The sequence below is a fragment of the Callorhinus ursinus genome, unplaced genomic scaffold (assembly GCF_003265705.2).
Source record: "Callorhinus ursinus isolate GAN/ISIS: 27379988/994484 unplaced genomic scaffold, GSC_fseal_2.0 scaffold1, whole genome shotgun sequence".
Lineage (NCBI taxonomy): Eukaryota > Metazoa > Chordata > Mammalia > Carnivora > Otariidae > Callorhinus > Callorhinus ursinus.
Window position 1 is genome coordinate 558,765 of NW_027397063.1, and position 15,414 is coordinate 574,178.

A 15,414-nucleotide genomic window follows, 5' to 3' on the forward strand; every position below is an offset into this window, starting at 1 on the left:
ATCATCAGTATAACCAGCGAGCTCATTCAAAATGAAAACAGCCTTCTAGTCTTTAAAACAGAACTTAAAAGCCCAGTTAACACACACATCCAGTCTGATAACCCTGCAAAACCAAATGTGTAAATCTTTGATTTTAAAGCAAAACCCTGCAAAAGATGGACTCTGCCTCTTCTTTCATTCTCTCCCATACAACTTTTTGTCATCTCTACTTGCTAAAAATTCCAACATTTCCATTAAGAACCTAAATGTTTAAATGCCATTTTCACTTCTTTTGTAAAATATGTCCTCCTCTAAGTATTCAATACTGGACAGCAATCGTTTCTCCTATCTTTTGTACTTCTCTGAGAGATCTAAAAGGCTTTAAGATTTTACTTTAAAATCTAAATATAAAAATTTAGATTTAAATCATTTATCTGGAAGGTGTAAAAAATAATACACATAGAGAAGTCTGTAGCTTATCTTTAAAATGGGAGAGAAAAAGGCAAATTAATGAAGTGGAAAAAATCAATAAAAACTTTATTCCTCAAAAGAAAGTTAATTTTTATGCTAGTACAGAAAATTTTATAATAGCCTCATTTATTTTATCTAGTTTTGATAGTACACTTGAACTGAGCATACAAAAATATATATTAAATATAAATATTCCTTTATTTTTGAATAACTACTGGTATGCTCAAATATTAAGAGGCACAGCAGTCTCCCTTTATCCATGGAATGATAGGTTCCAAGACTGACCCATGGATGCCTGTACCAAACCGGTTTCTTCCTACACTTACACACCTATGATAACGTTCAAGTTGTGAATCAGGCACAGTAAAAGATTAACAACAATAACTAATAATAAATTAGAACAGTTGTTATGGGAATGTGGTCTCGCTCTCAAAATTCTTATAGAGCATGCACTGCACTCGCCCTTCTTGTGATGAGGGGAGATGATGAAATGCCTACGTGGTGACACGAGGTGAGGTGGATGACACAGTGTTAGGCTACTACTGACCCCCTGACAACATGTCAGAAGGGGGATCATCTGAGCTTCTGGACTGTGGGTGACCGCGGGTAACTGAAACCACAGAAAGTGAAAACTATGGGGAAGTGGAGGGGATACTGTAGAGTTTTATCATTTCCGTAAATGTGTTCTGACAGAACTACTCTACTTTGAGCATACTCAAAATGACGTGCCATAGGCAGTGTTGTATATGTCATCATTCTTTTAAGGACTACCTAAAAACTGCCCAAATGTAATGCTAGCAAGACTCATAATAAAAGCCGTCTGATCATATGGCATGGCAAATGATGGAAAAAGCACAAATGTCCTGAACGGTGAGTGTGGTAGTGCGGCCCCGAATGAACCATGCCTCCCATTCTTCATGCCCTTAAATCTAAAGTAGACCTGCCACTTGTTTTAAACAAAAGAATGTGGTGGAAGTGATGCTCTGACAGTTCTGGGCCCAGACCTTCAGAAGACATGGCAGCTTCCACTCCTGTACCCTTGAAGCCCTTTGGTACCACATAAGGAGTCTGTCTACCATGCTGGAGACCAAATGCCACATGGAGAGACCATATAGATAAAAGTCACATGGAAAGGGAGCAACCCTGAAACTACATGGAGAAAAAAGGCCAGGACATCCCAGGACATCCCAGCTGCACCTAGCCTTCAGCCAACTCCCAGCCACATGAGGAACCACTGGCAAGACCAGCCTAATAGCCCAGTGGAACTCAGCCCAAGTTCCAAGATCAGGATCAAAAAAAAATGGCTGTTAATTTAAGCCACCAAGTTTGGGTGTTTTGTTACACGGTGGTAGGTAACAATTAAGCTGGGGAATCATATGACATATCAATTTTTAGGGAAGAGAGGGGTTAGGAATGGATCACAGAGAATCTCAAAACAAACGTGGCCCATCTGACAACTGTATTACCTGTATGTATTTATTACCAAATGCTTCATACCACAAGACCGAATTTTAATAATTTAAAGATTCAAGATGAAAGTAATGATAAATAATCACCACAGAATCCTAGTGCAGGAAAGAAACTTAGATTTAGACCAAGCCCCTCACTTTACAGAAAAGGAAAAAATGGGTCAAAGGTAATGTTCACAGTAAGGGGTGGTGTCCAACTAGAAGGAAATCAGTTCTTTGCTGATTCAAAGTCCCACTTTATCTGTCAACAGGGTAGATTTAGGAAAAGTTTTAGTTAAGATAATTCTCCACTGAATGTTCTCTAAAATGAGATGAAAACAATATTTAAGTTTGTTCTTTACCTGACATAGTCTGAAACTGAGTATCAAAAATGTTAACCGCCCCCTCAAAAGCAATAAAAATCATTGCCTTTCAGTTGTTACTTACCTCTCACTGGCATTTAAAACCTTTCTCATTTTCTTTGTTAGTGCTTTCAGACTTTCTTGGATTTCTTTTTTCTCGTGTTGCCATTTTTTTATTTCCTTTTCCAAATCTTCAAGGAACCAATCTAATTCTGTCTTTGAGATCTAAAAACATGTTTAGAAAATTCTTAAATAAATAGGAAGATTTACTTAAAAAAAAAAAAAAAGAAAAAAAGAGTCCCAAAGACCAGAACTGTGGTGGTGGTAGCTTAATCGATGCCTCCAGTTTAGCAGAACACACAGCTCTGGGCCTCACCTACTCTCACTGATCAGGCTGGTGGGGGGAGGCTGTCAAATAAAAAGGCACAGAGGCATGACAGACTCTATGGTACTGGAAAAGGGTTTCTCAAAATCAGTGATTTCTGATTTCTGTCTTTAAAGATGAGATGCCAGGGGCATCTGGTGGCTTAGTCAGTTAAGCATCTGACTCTTGGTTTCAGCTCCGGTCTGCTCTCAGGGTCATGACATCAAGCCCCGAAGTCAGGCTCTGTGCTCAGCGGGGAGTCTGCTTGAGATTCTCTCTCCCTGTTCCTCTGCTCCTCCTTCCTGCTCTAAAATAAATAAATAAATCTTAAAAAAAAAAAAAAAATGAGACCCCATGTGGAGAGTGGATTCCAAGCAGTGGGAATGGCAAGGGAGAGGATAAAAGAGTACGGCATGTCTGAACAAAAGCAAGAGGCACTATTATGTGGCTGGGATACAAGGTGGACATATGGAAGGCAGGGCAGGGAGAATGGTACCCCAAAATGCTTTGGGTTCAAATTATGAAAGGTCTTGTAAGCCATGCTAAGGAGGGTGGATTTTGTCCTGCAGAGCACGGGGAGCCAGTGAAGACTCAAGCAGGGCAATGAGATGATGAGATTCTGGTTTTGGAAAAAGAGCTCTGAAAGACACAGAGATGGATTAGGATTGGGTGAAGGCATGTGAAAGCATTAGACCAAAACAGTGGCCTTCACATCTTCTTGATTGTGACCCAAAATAACAAATACATTTTAATAACGATCCATAGCATATGTACATAATATACGTAGGTATGTATGTACACACACATAACTGAAAGAGAATTGCCTTTACTTTTTGAGATGCTGATATTTCTATTCTATTCAATTACTAAAAACAATTCCAGTCACCATCATTAAACTGATTTCATAGCTCAATATGAATTGTAACCCTTAATTAAAAACTCTAGGTAGAAGAAGGTAAAATCTTTTTTTAAAAAGATACTTATTTATTTAGTTATTTATTTATCTGGAATAGAGAGAGAGAGAGCATGAGTGTGGGGAGGAGCAGAGGGAGAAAAAGAATCTTAAGCAGACTCAGTGCTGATCACGGAGACCAGACATGAGCTCGATCCCATGACTCCGAGATCATGACCTGAGTCGAAATCATTAGCTGGATGCTTAACAGACTGAGCCACCCAGGTCCCCGAAGGTAAAATCTCTTAAAATCTCACTGCAGTAGCCCAAATGAGAGACAATAAGGATGAGGTGGTAACATTAGGGATGATAAAAAGAAATAGAGGAAACTTTAGAGAAGGGGATGGAGAAGAGACCATGTGTCTAAGTAGGATATAAAACAAAGCAGAAGTTTACAGAATTAAAAATAGGTTTCTACTTTCAATGAACAGCTAAAAATCCCATTAACAAAAAAGGAGAGCACAAATGATGTACTAGGCTAGGACATGAAAACAGAGATGTTAACCTAGCTTCGGATGTCTAAATAAATCTATGAATAAACAATAAAATATGTGAGAACTCCGTAACTTTAACCCTGCAGTCATTTTGATGGGACAGAGCAGAAATTTACAAGTGTTTGACAGAGACAAGATATCAAAGGAAAAAAAATAATGAATTCAAACAGCTTTCAACAAAACCAGTTAGAGAGGAACATGCTTCTAAGTCATGTTTCTCTACACAACAGGCACAGATTAGCACATGATCAAGTCAGGTGTGCTTTGCTCCTCAAAACAGACTTTCCCAATATGGCCAACTCCCACTCTATCCAAAAGTCCGCCGAACGCTTGGTTGGTTGTAACTTAGAATGCATTTCCCCATGAAAAGCCGTGTTAGAAATGTCTGTTAAACGTCCACCAGTTCCTTCCAGGAAGCTCCTGGTTACAATGGTAAACCGGACACAAGGAGGGTTACAGAGTTAACAGGGCAAGTCCCCAGAACATGAAGAGTCTATCTGACTGTATAAGACACAGTCTTACCCTGGGTGCTGGGGAAAGAGATGTGGTGCAAGGGAAGGCAAAGAGGAAAGTTCAGAATTTCCTCTGAAACCTGCTTGAAAAGATTCATGTCTGTCTGCAGTAGCTTCCCTCTTCTTTTTGGCATTCATTTCGTCCTCCAAGGATCCTTCTCCTGCAACACCCTCAAGCTTCACCTGACCCCTCATTTAAACACCCCGACCCAGGGCATGCCCGCCTTCCAAACGTATGCTTTAAACATTTCTCCTCTCCTTCATGTCTCTCAGCATTCAGAGCACCTGACTGCACTAAGGGATTCTGAAGAACCCCCTCAGCTTGCCTAGAAGTGTTCACACTTCACTCTTCAGCCAGAGTGATTCTCTAATCTAGAGATAGTCTGCATACATTTGGCAAGTCCAATAGTTGTTTGCTTTTTAGAATATAAATGTGGTGTTTCTGGCCTGGCCCCAGGGGCCTTTGGGTCGAGATACTCACCAGAATTTCAGGCAGTGTGACAAACAGAAGTGAAAACCTGTATTCTGAAGCAGGGGTAGTTACCCTTCCCCAGATGATTACGTAAAACACCACATGAGACCCAGCCTTCCTTGTTAGCTTTCTTATGAAGGTGCTGCTTTCCGAAACTTCTTCTGAACCTATACATTCTCTCAAAGTTTTATGTCATTTTTCAAAGTGTCATCCATTCAGTGCTGGCAGAGGTATAGGTGGGGCACACGCTTGTAAATACACGTCATTTGTAAGTAGAATGTCATTTCTAATAATATGTGAATCAGGGAATAGAGCAATATTTACAAGAAACAAGTTTAAATTGTAATATTTTCCAGTTTGAAATTCTAATAATATCAACAACTGCTGAGAATGTGACCAGGTTACTGAGGGTATAGGTTCAGAAACAGAAACTGGGGGCCTCTTCCCTCAAAGAGGATGGTGTACCTGAAGCCAACCTACACAGACTCTGTGGGAAGTGATGGTCTTCCAGTCAAAGACAACACCTACTTAGAAGAAGGACATTTCTCCCTCTTAAGCTTTAGACACCAAGGTTTGTGATGTTCCTGGGTGACAGATTTGCTAACAGTCCAGGTCCTTAAAGACTTCCAAGTCCTACCACAGGGGTAGGGTTGATTTCATTGGCTTTGAGATGCATAGGCCAACTGTTTTTAGGCAGAAGTTCAATGACGTTTCAATGACATTCCCTCTAGCATGGGGACAGTTTTACTCACATATTCCTTGCTGCTACACCGTGAATTACTGAATCATTACTGTCACTGAGGTGACCACCATGTCTACTCTACTTACAAAATCCTGTATTGCACCTGGTTCACTTCTACTACCATGACCAACGTCCATATGCAAGCCCTGCTGCTGGTAACCAAGCCAACCTTGTAGCTCACCTATCCTGTGCTTCCATTCTGAGCCAATGATTTCACCTCAGATTTAGCCCCTTGGCCAGGAGATGATGTGTAACCACAAGGTTATACTGGGCCGTAAGAACCTACTTGGCAACAAATACCAAAAGGAGTTCAGTATCAAAAGGCACAAAGTATTACACACACACAGCTCAGCCACAGAAGATGCTACATAAGTTCATCTGCTGTTTGAACTAACCACCCTTTAATGACACAGCTGCCTCACAATGCTAACTAGGTCAGCTGTCAGCTCCTGTCTCTGACTACATGAAAGAGAAGGATCTGAATCCTTTTCTTTGAAACACTAGAATAAAAGAAAAAACAAACTATACACAACTCTATCTTCTATATGCACAGCTTATTGACATAAAGAGTTTCTGATGGCTTTTTTTCTTAATTAGAAAACATTCGGTTTCCATACCTCTTTTTCTTAAACCTCAACTGTGTTCCAAAATAAACAACTGAGGTACCCTTTACTGTATATATGCGTGTATTATATGTATCTATAATATACATATAGTTTAAAAAGACAAAAGAGGGGCACCTGGGTGGCTTAGTTGGTTAAGCATCTGCCTTTAGCTCAGGTCATGATCCCAGGGTCCTGGGATGGAGCCCTGTGTCAGGCTCCCTGCTCAGCAGGCAGTCTGCTTCTCCCTCTACCCCTCCCCGCTGCTGGTGATCTCTCTCTCTCAAATAAATAAAATCTTTAAAAAAAAAACAAAATAGAAAGATTGTGAAGTAGGTAAAGAAAACAGAATAAAAAGATAAAAATGGTAATATAGAACTAGAAGTGAGAGCAACATAAAAATGAATGGCATGGGGAGCCTGGATGGCTCAGTTGGATGGGTGGCTGACTCTTGGTTTCAGCTCAGGTCATTATCTTGGGTTTGTGGGACTGAGCCCCGCGTCCGGCTCCGTGCTAAGTGCGGAGTCTGCTGAAGATTCTCTTTCCCTTCCCCCTGCCCTCTCCACCACTTGCCTGTGTGCATGCACTCTCCCTCTCTTTAAAATAAATAAATAAAGATCTTTAAAAAAAAATGAGTGGCATAAGGCCCTAACCATTCTTTAGAAATAGCTTAAAACTTTTCTGGTAAACAAAGTCAGAGGAAATACAGTGAGCTATATCCACAAAATAAAAACAAATCTGCTGCACAAAGAAGCCCAGGTAGTGAAAGCAGAGAGAAATGACTTCTTAGGATCTCATAAAGAGGATGCTGCATAAAGTCCCAGAAGACCAGCACAGAGCTTGGCTTATTCTTTTTTTTTTAAATTCTTTATTTAAATTCAATTTAGTTAACATATACTGCATTATTAGTTTCAGAGGTAGAATTTAGTGATTCATCAGTTGCATACAACACCCACTGCTCATTCCATCAATGTGCCCTCCTTAATGCCCATCACCCAGTTACCCCATCCCCCCCACCTCCCCTCCAGCAACCCTCAGTTTGTCCTCTATAGTTAAAAGTCTCTTATGGTTTGTCTCCCTCTCTGATTTAATTTATTTTTCCTTCCCTTCCCCTTTGTTCATCTGTTTTGTTAAGGTCCACATATGAGATCATATGGTATTTGTCTTTCTCTGACTGACTTATTTCACTTAGCATAATACCCTCTAGCTCTATCCATGTTGTTGCAAATGGCAAGATTTCTTTCTTTTTAATGGCTGAGGAATATTCCATTACACACAAACACACACACACAAACACACACACACACCCCATCTTCTTTATCCATTCGTCAATGGACATCTAGGCTCTTTCCATTGTTTGGCTATTGTGGATATTGCTGCTATAAATACTGGAGTGCATGTACCCCTTCGAATTACTACATTTGTATCCTTTGGATAAATACCTAGTAGTGCAATTGCTGGGTAGTAGGGTAGCTCCATTTTTAACTTTCTGAAGAACCTCCATACCGTTTTTCCAAAGTGGCTTCACCAGATTGCATTCCCACCAACAGTGTAAGAGGGTTTCCCTTTTTATGAATCCTTGCCAACCTCAGTTTTCTGAGTTGTTAATTTTAGCCATTCTGACTGGTGTGAGGTGGTATCTCACTGTGGTTTTGATTTGTACTTCCCTGATGCCGAGTGATGTTGAGCATTTTTTCATGTGTCTGTTGGCCATTTGTATGTCTTCTTTATAGGGGAACATCCAATAAATTTTGTCCAATGAAATAATGGATAATATCAACAACATACTAGCAAGAAATCAAGCAACAATCTTCACAGAATGTGCAGGCCTAATGTCCTCTGATGTAGGTGGACACAGAATATGGTGATCCCACATATGTGAGCAAGCACAGCCAAGAACAGAGCCCCAGCTGACCCAAAGGTGAAACAGTCCAGCCAAGCCCAACTGGGATAAACTAACCCACAGACTCACAAACTTGATGTTTACTGTTCTATGTCACTGAGGTTTTATAGGTGGTTGTTACTCAGCATTATTATATGACAGCAATTAACTGATACCCCTATCCTCCTCATGAAGTGCTGAGAAATATTTTTCAACTGGTTGTGGAACTGACATTCTCTTAAGGGAGGACAAAAGCAAGGGATCTAGAGCCTGACACTCATTAACTGTTCTGCCACTTAGTACTGGTATGACTTCGAGCAAGTTGCATTAGCTGCTCCTGCCTTCATTTCCTTAAAAGTAAAATGGAGACAATACTCGTGTACTATACTATAGCATTAGTATACTATGATTGTTTGATATTAAACAATTCATGTAAAAAATTTACAATTGAGTATGACGCATAATGAGCTCCATAAATGTTAGATTAAAAATGGCTGGACTTGGCAAAGATTGTGACTGAATAGGAAAACCCCACCGCTACACAGATGTGGGCTGAGAAATTTTTGGCAGGCAGGGCCCAAGATTCTGTTTTAATATAAAAATAGGACAAAGTTCCAAAATTCTTCTCCATAAATTATTCTAGGCCAAAATTATTTTGACTGTGTTTTAGGAGTCAAAGTCAACTTAAATACCCACCTCAGCTATAAGAAAATCTCATTAAAGCACCTTGAGAACATATGTCCTAGGAGAGATGAGAAGTGATTGCTTAACGGGTACAGGGTTTCTTTTTTGTGCTATGAAATGGTTCTGGAACAAGGCAGTGGTAATGGTCATACAACATTGTGAGTCTACTGAAAACCACTGAATTACAGACTTTGTAATGGTTAAAATGGTAAATTTTATCTTAATAAACTAAAAAGAACATACGCCCTTGAGCAATACTGCGATCAGTTACAACCTACCAGTTACAAATTGGAGGTACATTAAAAACAACAGGACACTCTGGCTTTAGACAGGTATTCTCCTCTGACAGAATAGATAACTGGCCTATTTGTCTATTAAGGCCATTCCTAGCTCATAATAATGAAACCCCATTAGCTATATAAAATAGCTAGCTCAGATTTTTATTGATGCTTTTATGTGCTAAGCACTCTTTAACTGCTTTGTAAACACTTTTTCTCAGGAGGGGTATGAGTGTCATTTTAAGTGGGACAATTCTTCCTTCTACTATACTTAGTATCTTTGGACAACCCCACCCACCCTTGTCCAACCATCGCTGTGAGGCCTCACAAACCTATGAAGTAGAGATTTTATTACTAATGAGGAAACTGAGGGTAGAAGAGATTGAGTAAACTAAGGTCACAAAGGTACTGGATGGTAGTGCTGTAGTTCAACCTAGGCAGCCTGACCGAGGCCTGGGCTTGCCTATCTCTTCTCTACAGTATGAAAGGGTATTGCATCTAATACATTCATTATGTAGTATCAAGCTATTTTCAAGTAAAAGTATTAGCTGGTAACCTCAGGGACTAGAGAGTCAAAGACCAGGGAAAGATCAATAAAAGGCAAAAATTTCTTTTTATGTTTATAAGATTCCTCCACAAGCTAATTATGAACATACTCATGATTAAAAAGAAATGGCCACAGCTACATCTCATCTGCTCCTGTGTGGACAACCACCTAAAAACTCAGATGAGCAACTTATCGTGATAGGAAATGGGTCAGAATTTATATGGGAAGTCTAACAACCCAACAGGTCTGAAATTTGGGCACTAAATAATGGCTATTTTAAAAAACAAACTGACTACACTCTTAAGAACAACAACCTAAAAGCAGACCCAGAGCCTCAGTGAAGGTAAAAAAAAAAACTGCATCAGAAGGCCAGTCCCAGTCAGAGCTGTGGCTCCCTAGCAGCCCCCCTCCCTGGGCGCCTGATTAACGGCGAATTTCTTGATCAAGTGTACAAAGATGTCTTGATAAACTGCACAAATACAGGACCCAGTCAGACCAGCAGTTTATAAAGTTGGACAAGCCTCTGCCAGAGAGAGGGAAACCTCACTCATCAGATGCCCACCTTCAGTGGCAGTCTGAAAATCTGTTCTCCTCACTTAATTGGGCAGCCATAGGCATTCTTATACGGGTTTAGTAAAACTGAATTTACTGAGGCAATAGAAAGTTTATAAAAATATTTTATTTTGTTAAGCCCTCCAGGCAGCTTATTCAAATTAGTGTTCTATGAGTCCCTGTGCAGAGTTTTATTTTTGCTCATTTTCTCCTCTCCCAATTAGGAAGATCTCATTCAACCAGGCAACTGACCAGAAAGTCTGGTTCCTTCTAATTCCTCTCATCCTTCAAATCTCCCCAGTTTTATCCCAAGTGAAAACAATTATAACAGGAATGCTATAACTATTATAATAGAAATGTAATAACAGTTACCTTTACAAACTGACCCTTTTCTGCCAGGTGTACTTAAATCTCAGTAAATGAATTTCCTGATGAAGGTCCAACCTAAGCAAATTTTCTTCTATTTAATATGGTACCCCAGCTACTGATCCAGACTTCTGGAACAAATTCTTCTTTTTTTCGTTTTTAACTTAAGTGTAGTTGACATGCAATGTTGTATTAGTTTCAGGTATACAAGACAGTGAATCAACAATCCTGTATGTTAGACAATGCTTACCAGAGTAAGTGTAAATCCTTCCTTAAATTAACTAACATCCCTTTGTTACATCTGTACAGAAGGCCTCGGTTTTAAAAAAGAAACACACTATGATTCCCTTACATCTATAATTCCATTTCCCTACCAATTCAATCTGGCCTTGCCACTAATTAGTATTACTCCAATAGCCAGTTACATGTAACTGTAATCCATCTTAGCTAATGGAACTCAAGATCAACAGACTCAAACAAGATGGTCTAAGTGATTTTACAGATCTAATATGCCTAAAGCTCCATGTGTTATTCTTATACTTCCTTAACAGTAAGATGAAGACAGTAGTAGGAATAGTAGTAACAGTGGCAGGCAATACTTACAGAGCCCCTATTATGCACCAGGCAGTTTTAAGTACTTTACGAGTATTAATCTAATCCCAAGAAATGGGAGCTATTATCACCCAAATTTTCCAAATAAGAAACTAAAGCACAAAGAAGTTAGCTAACTTGTCCCAGATGAGAACTAGTATGGGACTCAGCTTACATCTGAACCTAGTTGGTCTGACCCCAAGACTCACACTATGGACTACTAATGCTATACTGCCTCTCAATATAAACAAGGATTAATGCAAAAATTTAGTCACCAGAAAACAGGTTTAGTTAATGAAATAAACTGAACTAAAAATAAATGAAAACCCAGATTCACAGCCCTTTTCTTAAATGGCAACATGTAGAGGTTCTAAAACACTGCAAAAACACTGCCACTTTAATATGTCATAGAGAAATTTAAATAGGCATTAAGAAAAAAATCCTTTGTTCAGCCAACAATGCTCCTGATCATGCCACATGCTAGTACAGCGAAGTTTCAGAGAGGATTACCTTGTTTTCTTCTAAGTTCCTTTTCAACTTTTCTTCCAGGTCCCTGGTCTCTTCTGAGCCCTCGAGTTTTCTCTGCTCATAATTTTCGCATGCCTCCTTAAGCTGCTCTTGTAAAACCTGGTACTCCTTCTCAATCTGTAAAATATCTCCCTAAAGGTAAATTACAAAATTATCTATTAAAAATAGTTTAAAACGCCTATTTCTGGTCTTGTTCTGAATAGTCTCTTAAAATAAACAGAGGAGAATAAAAGGCAGATGAAAATTTACAAGGGAAACATCATGATAATTCATTCTGACTTACCTGTTGTGCCTCAAAAGGATCATATGGCTCAGTATTGACTTCTTGATGTCTTATATTCCAAGACACCTTTGGGGCAAAACAAACACTTAAATTTATCTCAATTGCTCTAGTAAAATAAATCCATCATGTAATGACATTTTAAGGCATGCCCACAATTTTTTCAAGGTTTTTTTTTTGACAATTTTAATAATGTTGTATGCTTTCTACAAATACTTGTATTATGAAAGAGCTATCATATAGAATTAGTAAAAATAAAAATGATTTTGGTTCATTACTCTTAAGTTCTTTTTTTAAGATTTTATTTGAGAGAGACAGTGAGAGAGAGTGCGAGAGAGAGAGAGAGAGCACAAGTGAGAGAGCACGAGCAGGGGGAGGAGCACAGGGAGAAGTAGACTCCCTGCCGAGCAGGGAGCCCGACACAGGGCTCCATCCCAGGACCCTGGGATCATGACCTGAGCCGAAAGCAGATGCTTAACCGACTGAGCCACCCAGGTGCCCCTTAAAATGTTCTTTCAAAGCTTTCTTAGGAAACAGAAAATATAATGAGGAGGGGGATAATCCAACAAGGAGTTAATGAATTCAAACCCTATAGAGTGAACTATGGGAGAACGTCAATTTATTCTATGCTTGTTAGGAACTTTTATTCGCACCTCTCATTTCTCTCCACCTGTTATTTTGTTTTGTTTTTAACTCTCCCATTCCTCCCCTATTTTGGTAGGAGAAACTGGTCACACATAAAGCCCAGACTCTGCTTTTTTGGGCTGCCTGTGCAAAAAGCACTTTTCCTTTCATTCTCCATGAAGTAACACTTGTGGGGCAAGCACCCCAAGATGGGAGGCTTCCTGGGTCCGGCACTACTGTAACTGGGTGCTTCAGTGTTGGGCTTCAATACTAGAACATCCAAGTGCTACAGAAACAAACCACATCATCCTTATGGCGCCATTATTAATTGTTAAGGTGATGTTTTGGCTCCATCTGCTGATTCCTCTATCTTATTTCTCAACTGGTAGAAAACTTGGTTAGGGAAGAAGTGTATTATTTACTAGACCCAAAAATTCTTTCTGGATTACCTATCATGCCCTACAAAAGGGTTCATATTTTTAAAAACATTTCCAGGCAAGAGATTTCATAACCATTATAAAGTCAATTATTGAAAAGAATTTTTGTAAATATAATGGCAATGAAAGATGAGAAGGAAAATTTAACTTCAGTATTAAGATGACTTTTTTCTATTTAAGTCTTACCTGTATGGCAACCACTTGTGTATGTGGAGTATTTGTTACTTCATCGGTATTTTCTGGATTTACTTCCCACTTGCTGGCAGAATTTCCACAGTGACCATCATATCTGTTAGACTCACTAAGGGCTGTACCAGCACCATCTGTGCTGCACTGTGTCTTTACTGATACTTCCAGAGAGTCCTGAAGGATCTGTGTTTTCGGGGCAATCTGGTTACCAGGGGCATCCTCAGCATTCAAATGATGACCCTCAAAACACACAGCACTTTCATCTGGTCCGTCACTGGCTATAAAAGATGGCACCACTGGAACTGATCTTTGCAGCTGAATCTCAGAAGAAACGGCCAGAGGTGTGTAAATGTTAGTGTACTGGGGCACACTCGGTAACACATTTATATACGTTGGTGATGTCTGGGTAATGTCAAAGCCCCGAAAGGGGAGGTATGTACGGTATCCTGTGACCAAATGGGGCTGAGTCCAGTAGGTTGGTTTCACATCCTCAGAAGCTGGTTTGGGAGAATTAGAGGATCCTCCCTTGTGACCTTCATCCTCGGATACTGGTTTGGGAGGATCAGAAGAGACCTCTTTGGGCTTCTCATCCTCAGAAACTGATCTAGAAGAATTATCAGACACTGGTTTCGGCTTCACAGCCTCACAGGTTGGTCTGGGAGAATTCGCAGCTATAGGTTTGGGCTTCACATCCTCAGAAGCTGCTGCTGAAGATAAATCAGACACTGGTTTGGATTTTACATCTGGTTTAAATTCCCTAGCGGATGGATTCAGTGGTAGTTTAACTCGTAAATACTCCCCTGTTTTTGAAATTTCTTCCACTTTTGTCTTAATGTTTTTCTTCTTTCTCTTCTTCTTGAGCCGCAATGCAACTTTCTTCAATGCAATACAGTTGTCAATCACAACAAAACGAGGACATCCCAGGAGAAAAGATTTCAAACCTCCGGCTTTTTCTAGTATCTGTCGAGTTTCTTCTGGGAAGAATTCATATTCTTCAGAGAACATTTTATTACTCATGTCCAATGGACCATGCTCCTCCAACAACTGAGAGAAATAACTTGGAAAAAAAATTATGTTTACATGTTATAAGGAAGTATACATGTTCATTTGAAAAAAATATATTCCCCAAAGTTCTTCCAAAGCAAAATACCATTTCAATTCCAACTGATCTCAACAGCTCCCCAACATATTATATTCATATTAAATCTGACAAAAGCTAATTGCAATGAATGATACTCTAAAAGCAAAATTTTGTTTACCCCTTGGAAAACAATCCTTAAAAAGTTATTTTATAAATTTCAATTATATAATTACATAATCTATTTTAAAAGTAATGAAAAGAAAATTTATTATACAAGAATATCAGTAACAAGAATGTCAAATGAGAAGAAATCAAATTTCACTAAAATCCTATGGAATTTGTATCTAGTAATCTTAACATTTTTCTGTTTAAGAATAGGCAGTGATTTAGAGGTACTGAAATTAATCCCATCTCACCAATAAACCAATACAGTACAGGATCAGACACACAGTAATGGGGCGATCCCTTAATCTACTTCCAATTCTGGATTGGGGCTCCCTCCAGTTCTGGGGCTATTTTTTTTCCCATTCTTGTGTCAGCCTCAAAGAGCCTTACTCTTCTATTTGAATTTGGTATACAGTCTGTAACAGTGGCATTAACTAGCAAGAAAGACACGTAACACACACCACCAAAAAGATTTGCTTTTTCAAGAGCAAAAATCTCTAAAGGGACTTTCTTAGTAAATTAACACTAACCAGAAAGACAACTTATTTAGGAGAAGGTAAAAACAACACTTTTTTGAAGCAAAAGAAACCTCTTTATGTACAGATGCTGCTACAGATAAAGGCATAGGACTATTTTTGCAAATGATTAACCTCTATTCAAAGTAACTGATACTCTGAAGGCTGAAGACGAAATGCCACTACTTTTCGTCAGCAATGCTGCTCTAAATACTTAGTGTTTTTCGATGACTACTTTCCCCTTAGAATAATCTCTATAATTGAAACTCCCCAATACATATTGTTTTTGCAAGGTAA

General features: G+C 39.2%; 1 protein-coding gene across 7 annotated transcripts in view; it reads right to left on the reverse strand.

The window, feature by feature from the left end:
- Window positions 1-15,414, reverse strand: part of TTC3 (tetratricopeptide repeat domain 3) — a 115,620-nt gene that overhangs the window by 18,023 nt on the left and 82,183 nt on the right. For all 7 annotated transcript variants that reach the window (XM_073890345.1, XM_073890321.1, XM_073890405.1 and 4 more), the window contains 4 exons: window positions 13,354-14,413; window positions 12,110-12,175; window positions 11,809-11,958; window positions 2,346-2,485 (listed from right to left, as the gene is read on the reverse strand). In XM_073890345.1, the coding sequence (XP_073746446.1) occupies window positions 2,346-2,485; window positions 11,809-11,958; window positions 12,110-12,175; window positions 13,354-14,413 (1,416 nt within the window). The remainder of the gene's footprint in view (window positions 1-2,345; window positions 2,486-11,808; window positions 11,959-12,109; window positions 12,176-13,353; window positions 14,414-15,414) is intronic.